The sequence below is a fragment of the Ovis aries genome, chromosome 11 (genome assembly GCF_016772045.2).
Source record: "Ovis aries strain OAR_USU_Benz2616 breed Rambouillet chromosome 11, ARS-UI_Ramb_v3.0, whole genome shotgun sequence".
Classification (NCBI taxonomy): Eukaryota; Metazoa; Chordata; class Mammalia; order Artiodactyla; family Bovidae; genus Ovis; species Ovis aries.
This window is the reverse complement of record NC_056064.1, coordinates 55,782,165-55,804,958: the sequence shown is the minus strand read 5'-3', so window position 1 is coordinate 55,804,958 and position 22,794 is coordinate 55,782,165. Positions and strand designations below refer to the sequence as shown.

General features: G+C 58.2%; 1 protein-coding gene across 2 annotated transcripts; it reads right to left on the bottom strand.

The window, feature by feature from the left end:
- Positions 1–44: 44 nt before the first annotated feature.
- On the bottom strand, positions 45–20,922 carry HID1 (HID1 domain containing). Of its 2 annotated transcripts, none has more exons than XM_027974050.2 (19): positions 20,709–20,922; positions 14,400–14,549; positions 13,503–13,673; positions 12,781–12,897; positions 12,134–12,240; positions 11,560–11,676; positions 9,230–9,452; positions 8,973–9,029; positions 7,709–7,849; positions 7,466–7,556; positions 7,098–7,249; positions 6,923–7,001; positions 5,456–5,620; positions 3,042–3,269; positions 2,688–2,794; positions 2,164–2,244; positions 1,489–1,580; positions 1,192–1,350; positions 45–974 (listed from the first exon to the last, which is right to left on the bottom strand). In XM_027974050.2, the coding sequence occupies exons 1-19, from the start codon at positions 20,772–20,774 to the stop codon at positions 911–913; spliced, it is 2,367 nt and encodes a 788-aa protein (XP_027829851.1). In that variant the 5' UTR covers positions 20,775–20,922; the 3' UTR covers positions 45–910. The 2 variants fall into 2 exon arrangements, with proteins under 2 accessions (XP_027829851.1, XP_027829852.1); XM_027974051.2 differs by having other exon boundaries at positions 12,781–12,894.
- Positions 20,923–22,794: the final 1,872 nt, after the last annotated feature.

Here is a 22,794-nt window from a genome sequence, read left to right as displayed (position 1 = left end):
CCATGGACTGAACCCCGTCTCCCCTCCAAGCACAAGGACTCAGGGCCTGGAGAGGGGGGTTTTATTATGTAAAGAGGCCGATTGTACAGAGCAAAGATTGTACTGACACAGACGGGGTGAGGGAGACCAAGAGGCCAGAACCAGGAGGAGGGACGGGTGGCCTCCCAGTACCCCTCCCCTCTAAACATCCAGGCAGTGGGAAAGGGGAGGGTGGGCTGAACAGCGGCTTCCCCACCCCCATCCCCTCACCCCCGTTTCTGTGTAAGAGCCAGGCAGGCTACATCCCTTGACCCAGAAAAATACAACAGGAGACCCTCAACCCCCCACTCCAGACCCTAACACACGTGAGGTCCTCCAGTCTGGCTCCTGGCATCCGTCCGTACCCAGTCCCCTCCGTGAGCATCCTGGCCTCCCTTCTTCCCGGGCTCCTGGCAGTGGGCAGGAGCTGGACCAGGAGGTTTCGGCGTAGGAGGCCTGGAAAGGCTCCCCCCACCCTTGCAGGCGCCTCCAGGAACGACGGCCCAAGACTTCCTGTGGGCAACATTAGGGCACAGCAGCCTGGTGCCCTCCAGGACCGGGCAGCCCAGGAGCCAGGAGGGCACTGAGGGTCAGCTTAGAAACGGGTCCTGAAGGGCAGCCAGAAAGAGGTGGGAGCTCTGGGCGTGGGGCGGGGGCTGCAGCCCCGGAAAGAGAAGGTTCCAGCGAGTCCAGCCTGCAGGCGGGGGGCAGGGTGGGTCCCCACCAACCCAGCCACAAGGGGCCTCTGGGACCTGCCGCCCAGGACTCGGCCACTCAAGCTCCCAGCCCTGATTGGAGTCATTTAAAGCTCAGAACGGGGGATCGGGGGTCAGCACTAGGGACCCCGGGTCCCTGCCCTTCCCTGGCCCCTGCCCCTTGCAGGCTTCCATCTTCACACCCGCTGGATCTCAAACAGCTTCACGTCTGTGTCGTACCAGACAGGTGGGTCCACATTCCTGCAAAGCGGGTCGACAGTCACCCAGGGGCCAGGCGGCCTCGAGAAAAAGACTGGGGCTGTCCTCCTCCCACCCTGGTGTCCCCACCGCCCCAGGCAATGGATGCCTGCCCCCATCAGACAAGACCACCCTGGTGGACGGTCTTGACATCAACCCCACTAGCTAAGGCCGACCCTCAGGGGGGACAGCAAACCCCCAAAAGCCCCAAGGGGCCCACCTCAGGTAGATGACGCCCCACATGTAGGTGCGGAACCACATGGCCGTGCCCGAGTTGGCCTGGTACTTGCGGATGAGGATGGGGTGGGGCACAGGCAGCAGCCCCACCAGGGTCCCGTGCTGCAGGAACCGCAGGATCTCCGACTCATCCGTCAGGCCCCTGCCAGCGAGATGGGGGTCTCCAGTGTGCCCACTCTGAAGGTCGAGGGGAGCAGGGGGCTCACCCATGCTCCCAGCCCCAGCCCCGGCCTGGGCTGGCCCCCAGAGCCCACCTGCCCGGCCATGCCCCCAGCCTTACTTGTCAATGCAGATCTTCTCCACCTGGGGAACCAGCACCTGCAGCAGCCTCATGATGGTTTGCAGCGGCAGCTTCGACTTCCAGGAGAGGACCTGGGGGAGGGACCAGGGTTCCCAGCTCGCAAAGCAGTCCCCCAGAGGCTCTGGCACAGACCTGACCCCTGGCCTGGAACCAGGAGCCCCCCAAGACAGAAAGCATCCTGGCTCATCACAGCAAGGGCCTGGCAACCCGGCAGGGCCCATGAATAGTGACTGCTATTCGTGCAGGGGCTGTGGCCTCTCATGGAGCGTGTACCGTGTACCGTGCCTTTGATCCTCACGATAGAGTGATGAGGCTGGGACATTTAGTATCCCCGTGCAAACACAATTAGTGGTGAGGTCAGGAAACAAGCTAGGGAGTGAGCAAGTGATGCAAGGAAGGAAACTGGAAAGGGTGATTTATTGAGAAAGGGCTGTGGACAGCCGCACCTTAACCTGCTGGGGAACCAGCTCCGGACAGTGTAGACAGAGGAAACAACCAAGCCAGAGAGGCCAAGGTCACGAGACAGGACTGACCCCAAACCTGACCCCAGGCCAGTCCCTGGAATTGGACCCATTCCCATCCAAGCCTTTCCTGAGTCAGGAGCCCCCGACTGCCCCCCCAACACACACCTTATGCCATCTGCCCCACCCTCACCCACTCCGATGTCGGGCTCCACTGCCCACTGGCCGATGCACTGGACAGTCGCCGCTGCTCCCGCCAAGCCTGGCTGGGCTCCTGGTCCCCGAGAAGGAACGAAAGTGAGGGATGGCGGGAGAGGGTATGGATGGGGGGTGGAGGGCAGGCCATCAGGTCCTTGAACAGTCCCTCCCACAGCCTGGGACCCGGAGGGCAAGGAGGTCTCTGCCCTGGCCCATGCTGGGGGGAGGGAGGTCCTCTCCCAAAGGAGGGGATGGCCCAGCCCAGCACCCTTTGCCCTGGGCCCCGGGCCCTGCCCGACCCAGCCCAGCCAGGTGACAGGTTTAGGGCCAGGGGCTGACTGGGCAGATGGGGTAAAGGCCAGCCCAGCCTTGATAAGGCTGATGGATGAGGAGGCTGAAGGCCAAGAGCTTGAGCCCATGACCAATAAACGAGGGAGGGGTCTGTGAAAGACAGCCCCCACCCCCGCGGAAGAGTCAGCAGTGCCAACCCGGATGCTCTGAGCACCAGAGGGGGCCCACCTCCGTGGCTGGGCTGTCCTCTGCCGAGCTCTGCTGGGGCTCAGACTCCAGAGATCGCAGGGTGCCATCCTCCGACACCTGGGATTTCTCCGTCAGCTTGTCAATGCCTGGCGGTTGGGGAGGGGGCAGTGAGGACTCCTCCCCCAGTGCCCCTCCTCGAACACCTCTGCACAGCCCCGCCCCACAAGTCCCCAGCTTCCCTCCACTTTAGAGATGCTGTGTCTGACTCCCCACCCTGTCCAGCATGGAGGCCCAGTCCCCCCAACCAGCTAGCCCTCCCGGGCTCCCCCGATACCTCCACCCCGACCCTTGCTGTCACTTTCCACAGCCCCCCGCCAGCCGTCAGCACCGGACCTGGAGTGGCCACCAGGCTGGTCTTGAGGGTGCCTGGCTCAGCGGGCGCGGCGGGGCGGGACCCCTCCATGGAGGCGCCTTCCTGCGAGCCCGCGCGGGACAAGGGTTCGGGCGGCCGGCGGCGGCGCTGCAGCGCCTTGTGGATGGCCGGCGGGTCGGTGGGCAGGTTGGCCAGCTGGTGGAAGACACTGCGCTTCCGGATGATGGCATAGACCAGGTTGGAGTTGCCTGTGGGAGGGGAGTGGGGGGTGTCTCAGCGAGGCCCCCTTGCCATCCCCTCCACCAGAGCGGCTTCCTGGGCTGCAGAGAGCTTGGAGGACGAGAGGGGTGTCTACCCCCAGGGGAGGCGACAGCAAAGGGCACAGAAGACAGGGAGTGTGGGCAGGGTTGGGGCGGGGGGCGGGCTGAGGCGACTCCAGGATGCCACCTGTCAGCAAAAGAGCTTCTGGGCTGAGCTCACCCCTGCCCCTCCTTGGTATCCGGGGGACCCTCTCACCACCCAGCACGAAGGGGCAACACCTGGCAAAGCCGGGTGGGCCCAGCATGTCAGGGTCCCACTAAGCCAGCTGTTCAATATTTTGACAGTCCCCCAAGCCAGGTCACTGAGAGGAAGGACCATACGGCGTGTGCCCACGCTGAACTCCCTTGGCTCTGAGGGAGACAGGAGTGCTTTCTGGGCCTTCAGCACCCTGCCATCCCGCCCCGCGCGCTGCCCCAGCCCCCCCATCCTCCCCCCGTCGCCCCGCCCCCGCCCTATCCCCGCTGCCCCACCCCGCTTCCACGTCTTGCCCCAGCGTCTGTGTGTAGACTGTGCCCCTCCGTGTTTTTCTACTGTTCCCACCCCATTCATCCCTGATAAGTTAGCATCAGTCACTCAGTCGTGTTCGACTCTCTTGTGACCCCATGGACCCCACTAGGCTCCTCTGTCCCTGGGATTCTCCAGGCAAGAATACTGGAGTGGGTTGCCATTCCCTTCTGCAGGGGATCTTCCTGACCCAGCAAGCAAACCCAGGTCTCCTGCACTGGCAGATGGATTTTTTTATCATCTGAGCCACCTGGGAAGCCCTTCATCCCCGATCAATTAGTGCAAATATTACTTATTCTGGAAATGATAACAACTGCTAATATTTAAGTCACAGGCAAGTGCTCAGTGCTTTCTTGGAATATTTCACTTAGTCTTCCCAACACCCTCTGAGATAGGGACTCTCAGTACTATTATTACGATCATCTTACAGATGAAGAAACTGAGGCTCAGGGAGCTGGTGTGTACACAGTCACAGAGCTAAGTGTTCCTTGTTCAGTCGCTCAGTTGTGTCCAACTCTTTGCGACCCCATGGACTGCAGCACACCTGGCTTCCCTGTCCTTCACCCAGAGCTTGCTCAAACTCATGTCCATTGAGTCGGCGATGCCATCCAACCATCTCATCCTCTGTCGCCCCCCTCTCTTCCTGCCCTCAGTCTTTCCCAGAATCAGGGACACGAGTTAGCAACTAAACAACAACCACCCTAAGCTATACAATAGGTCCTTGCTGCTTATCTATCTTATATTTAGTAGTGTGCATACGTTAACCCCAAATACATATAATTTCATTATTTAAAAAATGGAGAAGGAAATGGTAACCCACTCCACTATTCTTGCCTGGTGAATCCCATGGACAGAGGAGCCTGGCAGGCTCCAGTCCATGGGGTCACAGAGTCGGATGTGACTTGGCGACTAAACCACCACATTATAGCAAAAAGGGTTGCATTTTAGTTACTTGTGTACACATCTGCCTCCTCTAAACACAGAGCTTTTCGAGGATGCGAATGTATCGTATTGATCTCCACCAGTCTGATTCTTAGATATCATCAAAAGTGTATCCATTGTTGTTGTTCAGTTGTTACGTTGTGTCTGACTCTTTGTGACCCCACGGATTGCAGCAGGCCAGGCTTCCCTGTCCTTCATCATCTCCTGGAGTTTGCTCAAACTCGTGTTTATTGTCATGGTGCCATCCAACCATCTCATCCTCTGTTGCCCCCTCCTCCTCCTCCCCTAAGAGCTAAGTGGCAAGGCCCTAACTGACACCAGGCAGCCCAGCATCTCTGACATCCAACAGGCCCGTGACACCCTGAACTTCCCTCCCGTCAGACTGAAGGTGACCTGTTTGTCTGGGTGACCATCTGTTTAGAGTCCCCCTCCATGCCTCCCTCCCCAGCTGTGAGCTCCATGGGGCAGGAGGCACTCTGCTTGGTTTCCCACTGAATCCCCTCACTGGGCCCAGGGCTTGGTATACAGCAGGCACTCAATAAACGCATGCAGGACAAACAAACTGGGGATCTGTGTCCTCCTCAGATGGGAAGGAGTCCTCACCCACTGCCCACCCCGGTTCCCCCTGTCCCTGAGGCCAGGCCAGGGGCTTGGGCTGGCACCTCACCATCAAACTGGTACTGGATGATGTTGTTGAAGACTTCCAGGAGGAAGAAGACCAGGTGGTGGTTCTGGGCGGCAGAAAAGAGGAACCAGGTGGTGGAGAAGGCCTCCAGCAGGTGCAACAGCTTGTTGGCGGCCACCATGGACAGGCTCTTGAGGTAGGGCGACACTACAGGGGAGGGGTTGGCTTACTTCTGGGGCCCCACCAACCAGGCCTGCACACCCAGGGCCTGGGAGGGACACGGTGCTCCCGCTCCCATACCTTCCCTGCCCCCTGTCTGGGAAGTCCCCCCCAAAATCAGGAGGACCAAGCCCCAGAGGGCAAGGCCACACTGGCCATGCCTCCTGCAGAGCCCCAGGGCTCCACCTGGGCTCTGCCCCTGTGGACAGCCACGTTTACAAAGCCACTCACGTACTCCATCTTCCCCATTCCTCCTCGAACCTGAGAGGGAGGCAGATACAGGAGACCATTCCCATTTTGCAGATGAGAAAACTGAGGTTCAGAGAGGTTCATAAACTTGCCCAGGATTGCCCAGTTATAAAGTGATGGGCAGGGATACAAACTCAGGATCTTTACATCTTTCTAGAATATCAAGCTGGGAATTCCCTGGTGGTCCAATGGTTTGGACTCTAAGCTCCCACTGCAGGGGGCCTGGGTCCCACCCCTGGTTGGGGAACTGAGATCTTGCAAGCCATGCAGTGCAGACAAAACAACAAAAAAAAATTTTCTTTAATTAAGTAGAATATCAAGGTGATATTCCACATATAACTATATACGGATTTTCTGCACAGCCTGTGAAGGGGAAGTCAGAGACGCAAGGCTGCCCATGGCTTGACTTCACAGACGGATCCGTCATAGACTGATCTTGCCCCGTATCTTTCTCCCTCACCGGAATGGGGCAAGGTCGGTGGCTGTCTTGTTCACAAATGCATTCTCAGGTAAGATCTGTGGGATGGAGCCAGTGATGCAAGGCCCAGTTTTGAGCCCTGGTTGAGGAAATAGGATGCCACAGGCTATGCAGTGCCGTCAAAAAATTAAGAAAGAAAAAAGGGGGGAAAATGAAAGCGAGAGAGAAGGAAGAAAGGAAGAAAACTGACCAGTAGGTACTTTGTCTGTTGTGTTCTATGCTCAGTTGTGTCCAGCTCCTTGCGACCCGGGGACTGTAGCCTGCTAGGCTCCTCTGTCCCTGGGATTCTCCAGCAAGAGTACTGGAGTGGCTTGCCATTCCCTTCTGCAGGGGATCTTCCCAGCCCTGGGGTCGAACCCGCATCTCCTGCGTTTCCTGCATTGTCAGGTGGGCTCTTTACCTCTGCAACACCTGGGAAGCCCTGTAGGCACTTAGCTGCCCTTACGTTAATATTTCTATTGGACCCAGCCGGTTTGAACCAGGGAGCCCGTGGCAAGTCAGCCTGTGGCCGGGCGCCCCCTGGTGGTGATCGTGGGAAAGGCGCGCCCTGGTCCGCCCCCTACCGTTGACCACGATGGTGAGCAGGCAGTCGAAGAGGGGCTGCAGCCGCTGGTGCCCGCTGGTGATGATCTTGTGGAAAACCTAGGCGGGGAGCAGGGGGTCAGCCACAGGCCCTGCCGCCTCCAGTCTCGGCCGAGGGCACGTCACCCCCAGACTTCCAGGTCCCCCCTGACTTACCACGATGAGCAGGTCGGCGTGGGTGCCGGTGAAGACCGGGATGTCCATGGGCACGCGCACGGAGTAGGGCTTGTTCAGCCGCACCCCGAAGTTCCGCTCCCCGCTCAGAAGCAGCAGGATGAAGACACCGATGTGCATCAGGCCCACCCGAGCTGCGGCGCGGGGCGTGGGAGGGTCACCTCGCTGGGTGGGGCAGCGAGGAAGGGAGTCCAGGGCAGGGACCCATCTTGGGGTGGAGGTGGGGGGAGAAGCCCTTCCCGGGAGGTCACGGCACAGGGCCCGAGCTGCCAGGGGGCAGGAGAGGCTCGCCGCAGCTGCCCCTCGGCGAGGGGCACCCCACAGGAATCCCGAGCCCACCCCAGCCTTACACTGATCCGCTCGAGCGTCGTTGAGGAAGTAGAGGATGGGAACCAGGATGTCTAGGACGTCACTGCTCTTCAGCACAAAGAAGAGGAATTTCTGGGGGGCGAGGGGAGACGGGTGGGCGGGGTCAGGAGAGGGGCAGCCCTGCCCCGCCCCTCCCAGGAGTCTCCCTAGATGCCCTCCGCATCCCAGGGGTGGACCGCTGCCGGCCAGCCCATACCCGCACACCACCACAGGGGCTGGCCCACCTTGTTGAAGTCACAGAGCTTCCAGAAGAGGACCAGCAATTCCTGATGGAACTGGATCTTCTTGGTCGAATTGGGCAGGTAGGTCTGGAGCAGGGGGTTGGAGAGCAGCCGGGCTATGCCCTTGAGGATGAACTGGAAGTCCTGGGTGGGGTAAGGGCAGGGACCTGTCCAGTCCGGCTCCCTGCAGTCCCGGCTTCCTGGCCAGGCCCCCCACAAATGCCTCCTCTCCCCCCACTCCCACCCTACCCAGAGCCTGATTCCCACCCCACCGTCAGAGCCAGAGGGGCCCAGGTTCCAGTGTCATCAAGAGCTGTCCTGGGAGTAGCCCCTCAGAAGCTGGGTCCAGGGCAGGTCTAGAGAGCTTACTCCTCCACCAGACGACAGGCTCCCCATCTACACACTGGACTCCTGCCCACCTCGACTCCTGTGGACAGGTGCAATCCTCCCGCCCCTTCCCAGCACCCTGTCACACGTGAGGAACAGTCTCTTCTAGAAGAGCTGTCCATCCCTGAGCACCTGCTACCTGGACAGTGCTCTCAGCCAATCCTCACTACAAGGCAAGGATGCGGTTCCTGTCCCTGCGTCACAGCTGCAGAGCTTAGAGTCTCAGGGGCACAACAACCTCCCCCAAGGTCACAAGACACATGAACCCAGGTCTCACTGGCCTTTCCATCCACTGATTCCCCTACCAAACCCACCTCCTCCCGCAGGCCTTCCTGGCTTCCCTCCCCTAGTTGAGGCCATCAGCCCTTTTCTGAGGCTCAAGACCCTTGCAGTCCAACCCCAAGTCCACCAGAACTGTGGTTCCTTCAGGTAGGGGTCAGGACTCTCCCTACTCCCAATCTTATCTGCATCCTCTCACCCCCTGCAAGGTCACAAGCTTTGTGGGGAGTGGGCATCAAGAACCCACAGGAGGACTTCCCTGGTGGCACAGTGGATGGGAATCCACCTGCCAAAGCAGGGAATATGGGTTCGACCCCTGGTCTGGGAAGATCCCAAAAGCCACGGAGCAGCTAAGCCGGTGCACCACCGCCACTGGGTCGGTGTGCGGCAGCTACTGAAGCCGGCGAGCCTAGAGCCCGCGCTCCACAGCAAGAAAAGCCAGGGCAGTGAGAAGCCGGTGCACCGCAACAAACAGTAGCCACTGCTCACGCAAGTAGCGAAAAACCGAGCAGAGCAAGGGAGGCCCAGCGCAGCAAAAAATTAATTACTTTAAAAAAAAAGAAAGAAAAACCTGCCAGAGCAAGAGCATCGTTCAACTCACCTCCTCTCGATGGATGCGGGACAGGTAGTTCACAAACAGGTTCTCGGGCCCTGGAGGCTGCGGAGGGTGGAGCCGGGGCTCAGCAGGTGCCCTCACCCCCCACCCCCGCCCTACCCCAGGCCTAGGTGGCAGTGCCCCCTCTGACCTCAGACACCCCCACGAGGTCCCCGCCGGGTATCCCTTGCCCGGGCTGCTGGAGGGGGTGCCACCCGTGCACAGCCTGGCGGGGCCGGCGGCCCACCCTCTCCCGTGCTCACGTCGGCATCGTCCATGGCGGTGCCCGTGGTGGTGCCGTCCACGGTGGGGCTGGCGCTGGTGGCGCTGTCGTGGTCCAAGGTGACGATGAGCACCTGGGCAGCTTCCTCCACCAGGGGTTCCCGGTAGTCGGAGAAGAGCAGGTGGTTATAGGGGATCCCGTAGCCCACAGGGTCATAGGCACACACGGTGTTCAGGAGCGACGTGAACAGGGGCAGGGCGTGTCTGCGTGGGAGAGGGGGCGGGGCCTCAGGGACTCTGCCCACCGTCCACTCGCGGCTCCGGCGGGGGGGTGGGGGGGTGCAGGTCGGCCAGGACGACCCCTCATCCCCCACTGTCTCAGTGCCAGGCTGTGGTCTGGGGGCCAGGGAGCAGCCCCAGGAGCTCATCCCCATCATTCCTGGGAGAGACCACTCCCCCCTCCTTGCCCGTATCTGGGACCCCGGCCGGGATGGTTGGGGGCCAGAAGGAGTTCATTACCAAGACAGGGATGGCCAGTCCTGAGCGGCTCTTTGTAGAATATCATGTTCACACCCCTTAGATTTTCACCTCCAGGGGTTGAAGCCTATTATGGGTGTTTTTCAAATTTTTTTTTTAATATATATTTTTGTGACTGCTCCACACACTACAGCTGGGATCTTGGTTCCCCAGTCAGGGATAAACCTTCACCCCCTGCACTGGAAGTGCAGAGTCTTAACCACTGGACTTCCTGGGAAGTCCCTAAAAACTACTTTATTTTTCTAGAGCAGTTTTAGGTTCATAGCAAAACTGAGGGGAAGGCAGAGATTTCCCATAGATTCCCTACCCCGACACACACACGGTCTCCACCACCATCCGCATCCCCCACCAGGGTGGCCCATTTGTCACAACTGATGACCCGACATCAACACATCCCTGTCGACCAAAGTCCACAGTTTACATCAGGGTTCATTTCTTTTTTCTTTTTTTGGGCTGTGGAATCTTATTTCCACCAGGGCTTGAACATGCACCTCCCCTGCAGTAGAAGTGTAAAGTCCTAACCTCTGGACCACTGGAGAAGTCTCCAGAGTTCACCCTCAACGCTGTATAATCTACAGGCTTGGATAAATGTATAAAGAACATGCCTCTGAGGTTTCTGCAGGGCAGGTACCCTCCCTCGGGGCCTCAGAGAAGCGTTGGAGGCCCACAGGGAAGGCAGGAAGCAAAGCACGTGCCCCATTCCCCAGCTCCCAGGCCACAGAAGGCCTCCATTCAGAGATTTGTGAGGTGTCCGAGGTCAAGCTCCTCATCTTACAGATGAGGGAACTGAGACCCAGGGAGGTTCATCAAGTGGCAAAGGTGGCCGTTTGCCTGATAAGGCTGGGGAGGAAGAAAACCCTGGCCAGCTTTCAACTGTGCCTGGTGGGGGAGTCACCTGGACTCTCTCTACTTCTGAGGGTTGTGCTGGGAGTGAGCTTGGGCGGAAGGGCTGCAAAACCTGAAGATGGGGTGTGTCATGTGGGAGTCAGAGTCTGGAAGAGGGTGAACCACGACACTTAGCGGCACTAACCCCCTGCTACCAGTTACAGCCCCGGGCACAACAGGAGCTGCACAGCTGAAGCATACGAACCCGCTGTAAATATGCAGTCCTGGCATGTGACACCTCCACGAACTCGTATGCTCCCAGAGCCCTTAAGTGCCCCCACGTGGGCCAGGCTTCCCCATTCTTCAGAGTATTCAGCACACCCCCGCCCACCCACCACTTAAACAGCACTGCCCAGGAAATTCCCTGGGTAGGACTTGGCCACTGCCGTGGGCCTGGGTTCGATCCCTGGTCAGGGAGCTAAGATCCTGCAAGGCCACACAGCATGGCCAAAATTAAATGAACCGTCTAATACAAGCTACACGTAGGTACGGACAGCTTAACATGTGGCTGGTCCAAAGTGAGATGTGCCGTAAATATAAACTACACACCAGATGAAAAGAGAACACAAAACATTTAAATAACTTTGTTCAGTGATTACACCTCAATACTGACGTTTCAGACATATTGGGTTAAAAGAAATACATAATTAACTTCACCTGTTTCTTTTTAACTTTTTAGATGCTGCTACTCGAAATGTCTAAACTGCATGTGTGGTTTGCATTATCCTTCTACTGGACGGGGCTCTAGATGGAGGACCCAGGCACCCTCAACCAGGGCCCCCAACAGGGACCGCGCTGGTGTTAAGGTGCGGCTATTGTTATAGGTCATCACCACCAGGGGGCAGCGTGCCTCCTCAAATAAGACACATTCGCCAGCAAATGGCCTCAGTGCCAGGCTGCCTACCAGCGGGAGGTGGGGAAATTGAAAGGCAGGCCAGGGGCCCCTCACCTGTTTTCTGTGGAACAAAAAAACTGCACCCACGGATTGACGCTGCTGCTGTCCGGAGCTGGGGGCAGGTACATGGCCTCGGAGAAGCAAGTCAGCAGCAGTTTCAGCAGCTCCATCCTTGGGCAGAGAGGACAGGAGAGAGCCTACCCTGAGGTTCCCAGTTCCCCTGAAGGACCGCATGCCCACCCCACCCAGCTCTCATTCAGGTCCATGAAAAGAAGTGACTCTGTTTTATCCCTGTGAGGCTGAAGCTGGGTCACGAGCAAGCAGGGTCTCCTCTCTTATTGTTTAGTCCCTAAATCTTGTCTGACTCTTTGCAATCCCATGGACTCTACCCTCCAGGGTCCTCTGTCCATGGGATTCTCCAGGCAAGAATACTGGAGTGGGTTGCCATTCACTTCTCCAGGGGATCTTCCAGACTCAGGGATCAAACCCAGGTGCCCTGCATTGCAGGCAGATTCTTTACCCCTTAGCCACCAGAGAAGCCAAGGGTCTCCTTGGAAGACCCCCACACATGGCTCCCTCTCTGAGCTGTGCAGGGGCCAGGCCTGGGGTCCAGCCTGAACAAGCTCACCGATTCATGTCATGGATGTAGTTGGGCTGGGGAGAGTGAGCAAAGCCCACACCAGCCTCCCAGATGTATTCACAGCTGTCCAGGGAGTGAATGTCCTCCGCCGAGTCCTGGGGACAGGGTTAGGGAGAGAGATCAGCCCCCTACTCTCCTTGGTGGTGGTGGGGGAGGGCAAAGACCCTCATCTCTCCCAAAGACAGACCCTCAAAGCACCCCGGGTGCTAGGAAAGCTCATTTTCCTTCAGTCTGGTGCTTGCTCAGTCCAGTGGGAGACAGGAAGAGAGACAGGGAGTGAGCAGAGCGGAGTTGGGGGCCCCTGATGGTGTGTGGGCGTGCGGGGTGGACAACCCTCAAGGTCAGTCCACTGCCCTCTGGAAGTGAGAGGGGCCAGGCCTCCAGTGCACCAGCCCCACCCCCCACCACGGCCCAGGCCAAGACAATGGGTGCTTGTGCCCTGCCTCCCGGATACAGAGGGCAGGGCCCACACCAGCTGGCTCCCCTCCAGCCGTGCCAGCCACCACCCCCTCCTGGGACCATGCGTGCCAGGCAGCCTGGCCCTCCTAGGGCAGTCCCTGCCCCAGGGAACTTCAACCAGCCCGGACCTGGGACCAGGGCCCTCCTGGGCCAGGGCGGGGGCTGGGGGCTCTCACCACAGTGCTCCTCCGGTGGCTCTGCACCGTGAAGTCTGGGCAGAAGAGCAGGTCAGCGATGGCCAGGAGCAGGGACTCAGCCAGGGGCCGGGCGTTCTCATCGTCGTCCTCTCCCTGCTTGGGACATGGCCCCCGGAGGCCCCTCAGTCGTGGCTGCCCAGGAGAGGCGGCCCCAGCACTTGGAGAGGGGTGGAGGACAGGGTCAGCCCAGGCAGGCACCCAGGGTGGAGGGAGAGAGGAAGCAGGGCGGGGGGGGGGGGAGGCGGGGAGAAGGAACAGGAAGTGGACCCCTAATCACCCCCAAACCTCCCAAGGGAGAAGGGGGACAGTGGGGACCAGGGCTGGGAGCAGTCAGGAGGCCTCCCCACTGACTGGGAGGGGCCAGGTGAGCCCCCAAACTCAAGAGCCTCAGCCCTGCTGAGAATCACTGGGTCCACCCACCCAACACCGTGCACCCCCAGTTGCCTGGACAGAACCCCAGGAAGGGAGTGGGGTAAGTGGGGGGAGGGCCCAGCTGCCCTGCCCGCATCTCTGCCCAGCTGCAGGGGCAGGGACCCCCACGGGGGAAAAACCCAGGACTCAGGAGGAGTTGACCCCCTCCCCCAGCCCCTCCCAAACCCCAGAAGAGGTTCGGAGGAAGGTGGCCGGCCCTACAGCTTTCTTCCCCTTCCCTGCAGCCCCACCTCCCCCCGCCCCCCAAAGTCCCGGCCAGACCCACAGACCCCTCCTCGCCCGGCCCCAGGCACTGTGGACCAGAAGAAGCCCCTCCAGTCAGGGTCCTCGAAGATGTAGGGCAGCACGCGGGTGAGCAGGCGGCTGCAGTTCAGCACAATCTGCCTCTCCTTCTCCGAGTGGCAGCCGCTCTCGGCTCCCTGCACCAGCTTCTCGACTGCCTGCGGGGGTGGGCAGAGAGGCGGGGGGCGGGGGGATGAGGCCCTGGCACCTGGGGTCAGGCTGGGCACCCCGGGCTTCAGAGGGGGAGGGAGTGCATGGCCAACCTGCAGGGCCACCTCTCCAGACAGGGTCAGCCAAACCCCGGGGGGACAGGACATGGGCCAGGGGGCAGCTGGAGCATCTGGGAGTGAGACCCAGCCCACCACTCACTGGCCGAGACCTTGCAAAGTGACCAGCCTCAGTTTCCTCATCTGTAAAATGGCAACACTGGCAGTACCAACCGCACTTGCTCTCATGCTCAGCCGCTCAGTCGTGTCTGACTCTTTGTGACCCCGTGGACTGTAGCCCGCCAGGCTCCTCTGTCCCTGGGACTTCCCAGGCAAGAATACCGGAGTGGGTTGCCATTTCCTTCTCCAGTGGATATTCCTGACTCAGAAGGTCAAATTGCATTGTCTCCTGCATTGGCTGGCAGACTCTGTATCACTGAGCCACCAGGGAAGCCCACCGACCACACAAGGTGAGCTAGACGAGCTGACTTGCGGCAAGTGTCCCCCCAGAGCCCAGCCCGGGGGAGAAGCGGGTGAAGCCTTGGGGTCACCTCGACTGGGTGGGGATGTCCTCGGTGCCGGCCCTGTTGGACCACAGGGCTGGGCCAGCTCCAGCCTCCCTGGGATTGTGGAAAATGGCTCGTGCAGGGGTGACAGCGAGGGGCTGGGCCCCCTCACCTTGTAGCACAGAGTGGCCAGGTTGGAGGGTGACTCCTCTCGCACTGCCCGGATCTCCGCTGCTGGCACCAGCGCAAAGACATCCTGCACCGAGGTGGCCGTGTCCGCCCAGAACTGGTCCCAGAAGGCGTCATCGGTGGCTTCCACAGGCTGTGGGGGGACCAAGTGTCCAGAGTTGCATGATCTCTTGCCAGCAGGTCCACGGTATACCCAACTCTGTGACCGAGGGAGCCCCGGAAAGCAAAGCCCCCTCCTCCACCCCTGCTGGTGCCCAGGAGTCTTCCCCCGTGGAGACATCCTTCAGTGGCCATGAGCCCTGGTTGGCACAGGCAGGCGGGGGACACTTGACACAGATGATCAGGGATCGGCTGGCACTGAATTCAGTAGGCAGAGCCCAACCCAGTCCCTGAGAGACTTGTGACCCCCCAGTAACTGACCATCCCCCTTTGGTAGATCCTCCCCACTTGGGGGCCTCCCCAGGCCACACCCCTAAGTCACGTGCCCAGGGACCAGAGCCAGGCTATGCCCCTTCCCCTGGGAAGAAACCAGGGGGACATATGCCCACTGCCAGTCACTCAGGCTGCCCCCTAGACCCCAGCCTCCACCCTCAGCCGGTACACCCAACTAGCGCCGAATCTAAAGGAGTAACCCACGGCTCTCTGAGGACATCCGCTCTTCTCGGTACCCACCACCGGCGCTGCAGCTCAGGCCACTCTTGTCAGGGCCCCCCTTCCAAATCTACCCCCTCAATCCCGCCTCCACACTGCCCCCAACCAGCTTTCAAAGCAACAGCACCAAAGGCATTGCTCCCTCAACAAAGACACTTAGGGCTCCCCGCTGCCTGCCGGGTCCAGACCTCAGCTGGACAGTCAGCCAAGATCACACCTAAACACCTACAAGCACACATCTGGGCACACAGACACTCACACGGACACGCAACAAACACACACATGCACACGGATGCGCACACAGGAATACTTGTATTCACGATCCCAGCAACACAGCCCTGCCGTAGTTTCTGGTTGCCCTTGCACAGACCATCCCCTCTTCGCCGCATGCCCACCCCACCCAGCACTGTCCAAAGTCCGACCAGACGTACTGAGGCACCATGCCTTCAGTACACTTATGCCTTTTAAGTCTTATAGTCAGCCATATGAACACCCAATCTGAATCATGAACCCTAGAAGTCTTTCCTAAGGAAATGATCTGAGACATGCAGGTATGAGAATTTTTACTGAAGAGTTGATGTGAAAAGTTAAAAGTTGGAATCAACCTAAACAGCCGACAGTTGGGGAATGCTTAAAAAGTTGCTGCTGCTGCTGCTACTAAGTCACTTCAGTCATGTCTGACTCTTTGCAACCCTATGGACTGCAGCCCACCAGGCTCCTCTGTCCACGGAATTCTCTAAGCAAGAATATTGAAGTGTGTTACCATGTCCTTCTCAGGAAATTACTGGGCAATCTAGTGGTTAGGACTCTGTACTTCCACTACAGGGGGGACAGGGTCAATCTTTGGTCAGGGAACTAAGATCCTGCATACCACTCAGCCAAAAAAATAATCAAGACATAGTCATACAATGCAATACTATGCAGCCATCAGAATCATGTCTTCAAAGAATACGAATGAATGGAAAATGCTCATGGTACAATGTTATGTGAAAAAGAGAAGATATAAAGTAACTATAGGATGATCATGATTTTTTGTAAAATTAGAGGAATAAAACGAAGATCATAGCATCCAGTCCCATCACTTCATGGGAAATAGATGGGGAAACAGTGGAAATAGTGTCAGACTTTATTTTGGGGGGCTCCAAAATCACTGCAGATGGTGACTGCAGCCATGAAATTAAAAGACGCTTACTCCTTGGAAGGAAAGCTATGATCAACCTAGATAACATATTCAAAAGCAGAGACATTACTTTGCCGACTAAGGTCCGTCTACTCAAGGCTATGGTTTTTCCAGTGGTCAGGTATGGATGTGAGAGTTGGACTGTGAAGAAAGCTGAGCGCCGAAGAATTGATGCTTTTGAACTGTGGTGTTGGAGAAGACTCTTGAGAGTCCCTTAGACTGCAAGGAGATCCAACCTGTCCATTCTGAAGGAGATCAGCCCTGGGTGTTCTTTGGAAGGACTGATGCTAAAGCTGAAACTCCAGTACTTTGGCCACCTCATGCAAAGAGTTGACTCATTGGAAAAGACTTTGATGCTGGGAGGGATTGGGGGAGGAGGAGAAGGGGATGACCGAGGATGAGATGGCTGGATGGCATCACTGACTCGATGGATGTGAATCTGAGTGAACTCCAGGAGTTGGTGATGGACAGGGAGGCCTGGTGTGCTGCGATTCATGGGGTCGCAAAGAGTCGGACATGACTGAGTGACTGAACTGAACTGAACTGAAAAGCCTAGAAGAAAATGACAAAGTGGTGATAGAAATTATCTTGTGGGGTGGCTTTTTTGTTTGTTTCTTTATATTTTTTCTGTACATGCACATATTGCTATTTTTTTCTTTTGACTGTTCATCTGTTTGAGGGTCAACCAAGGTCCTCTTACCCTTTTGAATAGCACTTCCTGCAAGAGACCTTCCCAGGATGCTCCAATCAAATTAGACTTTTGCCTTCTCTGAAAGAGCCGATAAAGGGCTACTCTACCACAAATCGGCACGCAATATGCATCACTCTTATTATCAAGAAACGATGTGAATTTTACTTTAAAAAAAAAATTCTGTTGGGACTTCCTTGGAGGTCCAGTGGTTAAAACTCCTCACTTCCAATGCAGGGGGGCGGGGGCAGGTTTGATCCCTGGTCAGGGAACTAACCTGTGCGGTTATTTTGGCTGTGCGGTGAAACCAAATAAAAAAATACTTTAAAATAAAAATTCTGTTCTCTAAAGCCACTTCTTCCAAGAAGTCTCAGTGGGCTCGATTCCACCTTGGAAACCTGCTCCCCACCCACCACAGTCACTCATCACGGGCCTGATTCCACTCTTGCCTGGAGGCTCCATTCCTCCACCAGCTCTTCTCCGGGACCGTGCACTTGAGGCATATGGCAGATGCTCAGCCAGTATTTGTCCAGCTAAAGGCTGTAATCAGTCCCAGAGATTCCCTTCAGCCCCTTCACTGGGCAGAGCTGAGCACAAGGCTGGGTACAAGCCTCCCCAGGGTCCAGTTTACCCCAGCCCATTCCCCAACAAGGCCGCCCTCCGAGGCACAGGGCAGCCTGTGGCCACGGCCTTCAGGGCTGGCCTGGCACCAGGACAGCCTGGGTCCCAGAACTGGTAGAGCAAGTTAGCTGGGGGAGAGGAACAAAGACCAAAGCTGCGCCCTGGGGCTGCGGCTGGCTGGTCCTCATGCCCTCCAACCGTCCTGGGGTCCAGGGAAGCACGCCCCCTGTGTGGATGGCCGGGTAGAAGTGGGGAAGGAGCCTCCCAGAAAACACGCATGACCCCGCCCACCTCCCATTGGAGAGCTCCTCTGGGAAGCCATTTTCCCCTCCTCCATGTAGCCACTACCCTTTAAGCTTAAAGGGGCAGAAACTCATCAAGTGCACTTGACCTCTGACCTAGTTCATCAGGCAAGTGTCATCTGGGGACTGAATTAAGAATGAGGAGAGAGTCTTAGGGGGGAACTTGAGAGGCCCCAGGGCAGCCCAGCTCTGAAGCAGAGGGAAGTCCCAGCTCTGGGAGCTGGCCTTGAACTTCAGGACTAATGATTTCACCTCCCCCATCCCCAACCTCTTCTCCGGGTCCCAGCTCGGATCCTTCAGTTTGGTGGCCGTTACCAGAGCATGGGAGGCTAGCTTGATGCCATAGGTACTGGCCAGGTTCGCTGAAACTTTTGAGTGGGGAGGGAACATAGCTTAGATCCTGCCTCAGTTATTCCAGCCCCACCCAACACAAAGAAGCTTCTAAAATCCAAGCTAGTTTCTTTAAAAATAATATTTTTGGTGAAGGTGAGCAGGCCTGTGCTGCCAGAGGCACAGGAACTGAGCTACCCTGGAGGGAAACCAGATATTCTTAGCATAGCTTTGCTGGGACCTGCTCAGGCCAGATGCCCACTAGCTGCAGCTGCTGGACCTCTCTGGCGGGAAGAAGGGAAGAACCAGCAGTGGTCCAGCCTGCCAAGGGTGACCTGTACTGAAGGACTGTGTCACCACAGCGTTCGCACACTCATACGTGTGCACATGTGTGAACATGGACCCACTAGGTATCCTCTGGCCTACGACAGAGAATCTCCAAAAGGACAGGATCTAGGAGAGGGTCCCAGATCCAGGAATATGCCCCTCGAGGGCTCCACCCACACCGGGAAAGGCTTGAAACACAGCCAAAGCTGCTGGCTTCAGGACCGGGGTCGGGCCCAGCCCGAGGCAGGAAAAAAACAGGATACAGCGCAGGAAGGCTGGGAAAGCCAACCAGCTTGGGCCCAGGCCACAGGGAAAAGGTGCTAGGTTGGCTTGCCTGCAAAACCCTGTGATCACAGAGGCCCTGGGACAAGAGGACACCCTGGGACAACTGGCCTGAATCTCCTTGGGGACACCGAGTGGCAAGGTCTGGGGACCATCTGGGATTTGGCTCTGACTCCCGAGCTGTCTGAGCCAGGTCACTGCACAGGGTCTGTGGCTTCAGGCTCTGAGGGTCTCTCCCTCCAGGCAGCCGAGGTCCCCTCCCACCTGCAGGGCCCCCGGGCTCTCCCGTGAGAGACTCAGGCTGGTCTCTGGCTCCAGCCCTGTCCCAAGTCAGCTCACTGTCCCCAGCTGTCTCCAGCTCAGTCCACCCTGTCATAGGGCCACAGCCAGGGATGGATGGAGGCCCATTGTAATTGGGGAGGGGGCCCGAGCCTGTAGGAATCCTTTGGGACCCAGCTGAGCCGGTCCTACTGGCCTGGCAGAGACCCTGGCTGCCGAGCCTACAGCCCATAGCGACAAGGTGGTTTCCTCCGACAAGGTGTTTCCCTCCCCAGGCAGGTAAACACGGAGGCCTCCCTCCCCTCCTCTCCCTGTAGTCCCCCACAGAGAGGTGGGCCCACCTGCCACCCTCAGATCTAGAAGCCCCAGGCCAAGAAAGCCAAATGCCAGAAACAGCCAGGAGCCTTGGAGGCAGGGGCGATTAGCAAGGCCTGGTTTCTATCAAATGCCTCTCAGCTGGGGCTGGACGCTACCGAGGCCCTGGGCGTGTGTCGGGCTCCTAACCTTTCTCCTGTGGGAACCAAAGAGTGTGGAACCAGAGTTCTGGCCCCTGGAACTGCAACCAGCTGGCTATGGGGGAAATGGCTCCCTTGAACCTACTCTACTTGCTGGGAGCATGAGAGAGCCCTGGGGGTGCAGGTGGAAGGAAATCCCTGGCTGGCAGCAGGTCCTGACTCCCTCGAAAGTGGGGGACCTGGGGAGGCGGAGATGGGCATCTCTTTGGCCAGAGTGGCCTGGCTCAAGGAGTGAGAAGAGAGGGTTGGGCAGGGAGATAGCCTTGCTGGGGCCAGCTCTTGTGCTGGGGGCAAGGAGTTGGCCTTGGTGCCACTTGTGGGCTCAGGGGTCTGTGCAAGCCTGGATGGGTACCCCCAGGCCCCACAGTACCTAGTCCAGGGGCAGCCTGGACGGTTCTTAGCCCTGCCCCAGAGAACAGGGTACAGCAAACACAGCCACCTACACCGCAGGGCCTGGAAAGGGGAGCCCCTGGAGCAGTGGTCCCCAGCTGGGAATCTGGACTCCGTGGGCCTGGGAACAGCTCCCCTGGCCAGGCTGCAGCGCTGCCCTCCACTCTGCGTGTTCCCATCAACACCTAGGCCTTCTCTGGCCGTGGGCATCGACCCGGCCCAGCGAGGCCACCACCGCGCACCAGCTGTTTCCCGATCCGGGAAGGCAACCGCCGGCTTTGTTTGCACTGAGTCAACCGGGTCTGTGCCTCCCGGATCGCTGGCACCCAGGGGCAGGGAGGAGAAAAGGAGGTGTTTGGGTGGGTGGGGGTGGGGAGAGGCTGGAGATTGCGGGGCTGGAGGAGCGATGAGGGGACCGACAGCGGGGCGGACAGCGGCGACGCCGGCCTGGGGAGTAGGCACACGTCAGCCTAAGGTGGCAGCAGCAGCTGCGGGAAATATGGATGTTCCCGGGAGAGAAGGCTGGGGGTGGGGGATTAAGGGATGGAGCCCTGGGGTACAGGCCCAGGGGTCTCGCTCCGGCCCTGGCTGCGGCGTCACCCTCCTGGCCAGCTGGTCCCCCCAGCCCCCGGCTAGCCAAGTTCTTGCAGCCGTTCCCCCCACCCCGAAATCCGTGCCCAGCCCCCAGCCCGGCAGGTGGGTGGGAAGGCCGGGGCCCCGGGCGCACCTGCGTCTTGGTGGTGAGCTGGATCACCGCCTTTCGGAAGTTCAGCTTGGAGTCGGCCGACCCCATTTCGTTGGAGCCCGTTCCGGCCTGACCCCGGCCCCGACTCCCGCCCGGGTTCCGGCTCGGTATCCAGCTCCAGCCCCGCTGCCCCCGCGGCTCTCGCAGGAGCCGAGCCGCGCGCCCCGCCCGCAGGCCGGCGTCGGCCCCGCCCCCTGGGCCCCGCCCCGCCGGGCCCCGCCCCCCGCACCTGCTGCTCCGGCTCCGCGTTCCCCGCCCGGGCCCGGGGTCTGCCCCGAGGATCCACCCCCAGCCCCTTCTCAGCTGGATCGGGTGCCTTCTGCGTGGAAGCATTATCCGCCTTGGTCTCTCGCATTTACACTCAGCGCCCCTCTCCGGGGCCCGCAACCCTCCCAGCCTCTGTCCCCTGCCCCCCATCCTCACCCTCGGTCCCCACGCCATCACTAGGCCAACAATTTCAAAGCCGGTCCTCTCCAGCATCTTTCTTGTCCACCCCCCCCCCCCCCCCCCCCCCCCCACCCCCCGGCATTCTGGGCATCCGCTCGTTTGGTTCCCCTTTTTCTGACCTGTCTCATCCGGCTCCGCGGCCTGGTGAGAGCGAGGGGTCCCTTCTGAGTCTCACCATTCCTTTCTGGCCACTTGCCTTCCCTGAGAATCCTCTTAGATTCATCCATTTCAACAGATATGTTTAGGGACTAGGATTTATCAACACGGTGTCAGGGCCGGGGGGCCGAGGAGGCTTAAGGCACAGGGTCTGCCCTTTAAGAGCAGTTAGCTAGAGAGACAAACAAGGAACAGATTAGCCATGGTTCAGCCCAGTGAGACCAGGATAGAGGCAAATTAATAATAATAAAAAATAGTAACAACCTCTTCAGTTCAGTTCAGTCGCTCAGTCATGTCTGACTCTTTGGGACCCCATGAATCGCAGCACGCCAGGCCTCCCTGTCCATCACCAACTCCCGGAGTTCACTCAGACTCACGTCCACTGAGTCAGTGATGCCATCCAGCCATCTCATCCTCTGTCATCCCCTTCTCCTCCTGCCTCCAATCGCCCCCAGCATCAGAGTCTTTTCTAGTGAGTCAACTCTTCGCATGAGGTGGCCAAAGTACTCTTACACAACAAAAAACCTACCTCTGAAGTAGGTATTATACCCACTTTACACTAGAGAAAACTGAGGCTCAAAGCGGTTAAGCTGCCCAAAGTCACACAGCTGGTAAGGAACAAAGCCAAAAAAGTAAATCCAAATCTGGCCCCAAAAGAGGCCTCATTTTTTCAACAATATCACCTTGCAGGCTATGTCTGGAAGCTTCTAGAAATCCTAGCTGCTTCAAAAGGAGGTGACATTTAGCTTAAATTGGAGTTCCAAGGGTAAAAAATGTGGGGTGTACTGTCTAGGCACAGAAGCAGGGTAGGACAGGGGTGGGGTAGCAAGGAGAGGGACAAGGGTGTCCCCACGGCACTGAATGAGCAGACTGGACGGGAAGAGCCCTGTGTTTGCTCCTGAGGTGGGTTTTCCCTGGATGAAATCTTGGAGAGGCTCCATGGCTTTTATAATCACTTCAAGATAACAAATGAATAGTACCTTTATTTGGCATTAAAAAAAATCCAGTCCACTCTACAAATCCCCCATTCCCAGTCCAGGCCAGTGTGACATTTAAAAATCTGAATCTTATTCATTAGGGACATGCAAACTGAAACCACAACACAGTTACTGCTACAGACCTACTCAGTTCAGTTCCGTTCCATTCAGTTCAGTTGCTCAGTTGTGTCCGACTCTGTGCGACCCCATGAATCGCAGCACACCAGGCCTCTCTGTCCATCACCAATTCCCAGAGTTCACTCAAACTCATGTCCATCAAGTTGGTGATGCTATCCAGCCATCTCATCCTCTGTCGTCCCCTTCTCCTCCTGCCCCCAATCCCTTCCACCATCAGGGTCTTTTCCAATGAGTCAACTCTTCGCATGAGGTGGCCAAAGTATTGGAGTTTCAGCCCCAGCATCAGTCCTTCCAATGAACACTCAGGACTGATCTCCTCTAGAATGGACTGGTTGGATCTCCTTGCAGTC

What these genes read in the sequence shown, in the direction of transcription:
- HID1 (XM_027974050.2), bottom strand. Translation starts at nt 20,774, where the DNA reads ATGGGGTCGGCCGACTCCAAGCTGAACTTCCGAAAGGCGGTGATCCAG. An exon ending in TACATCCATGACATGAATCG is followed by an intron (nt 11,677 to 12,133) that starts GTGAGCTTGTTC and finishes TCTCTGCCCAAG; the next exon opens with GATGGAGCTGCTGAAACTGC. An exon ending in GAGAAGATCTGCATTGACAA is followed by an intron (nt 1,351 to 1,488) that starts GTAAGGCTGGGG and finishes TCTCGCTGGCAG; the next exon opens with GGGCCTGACGGATGAGTCGG.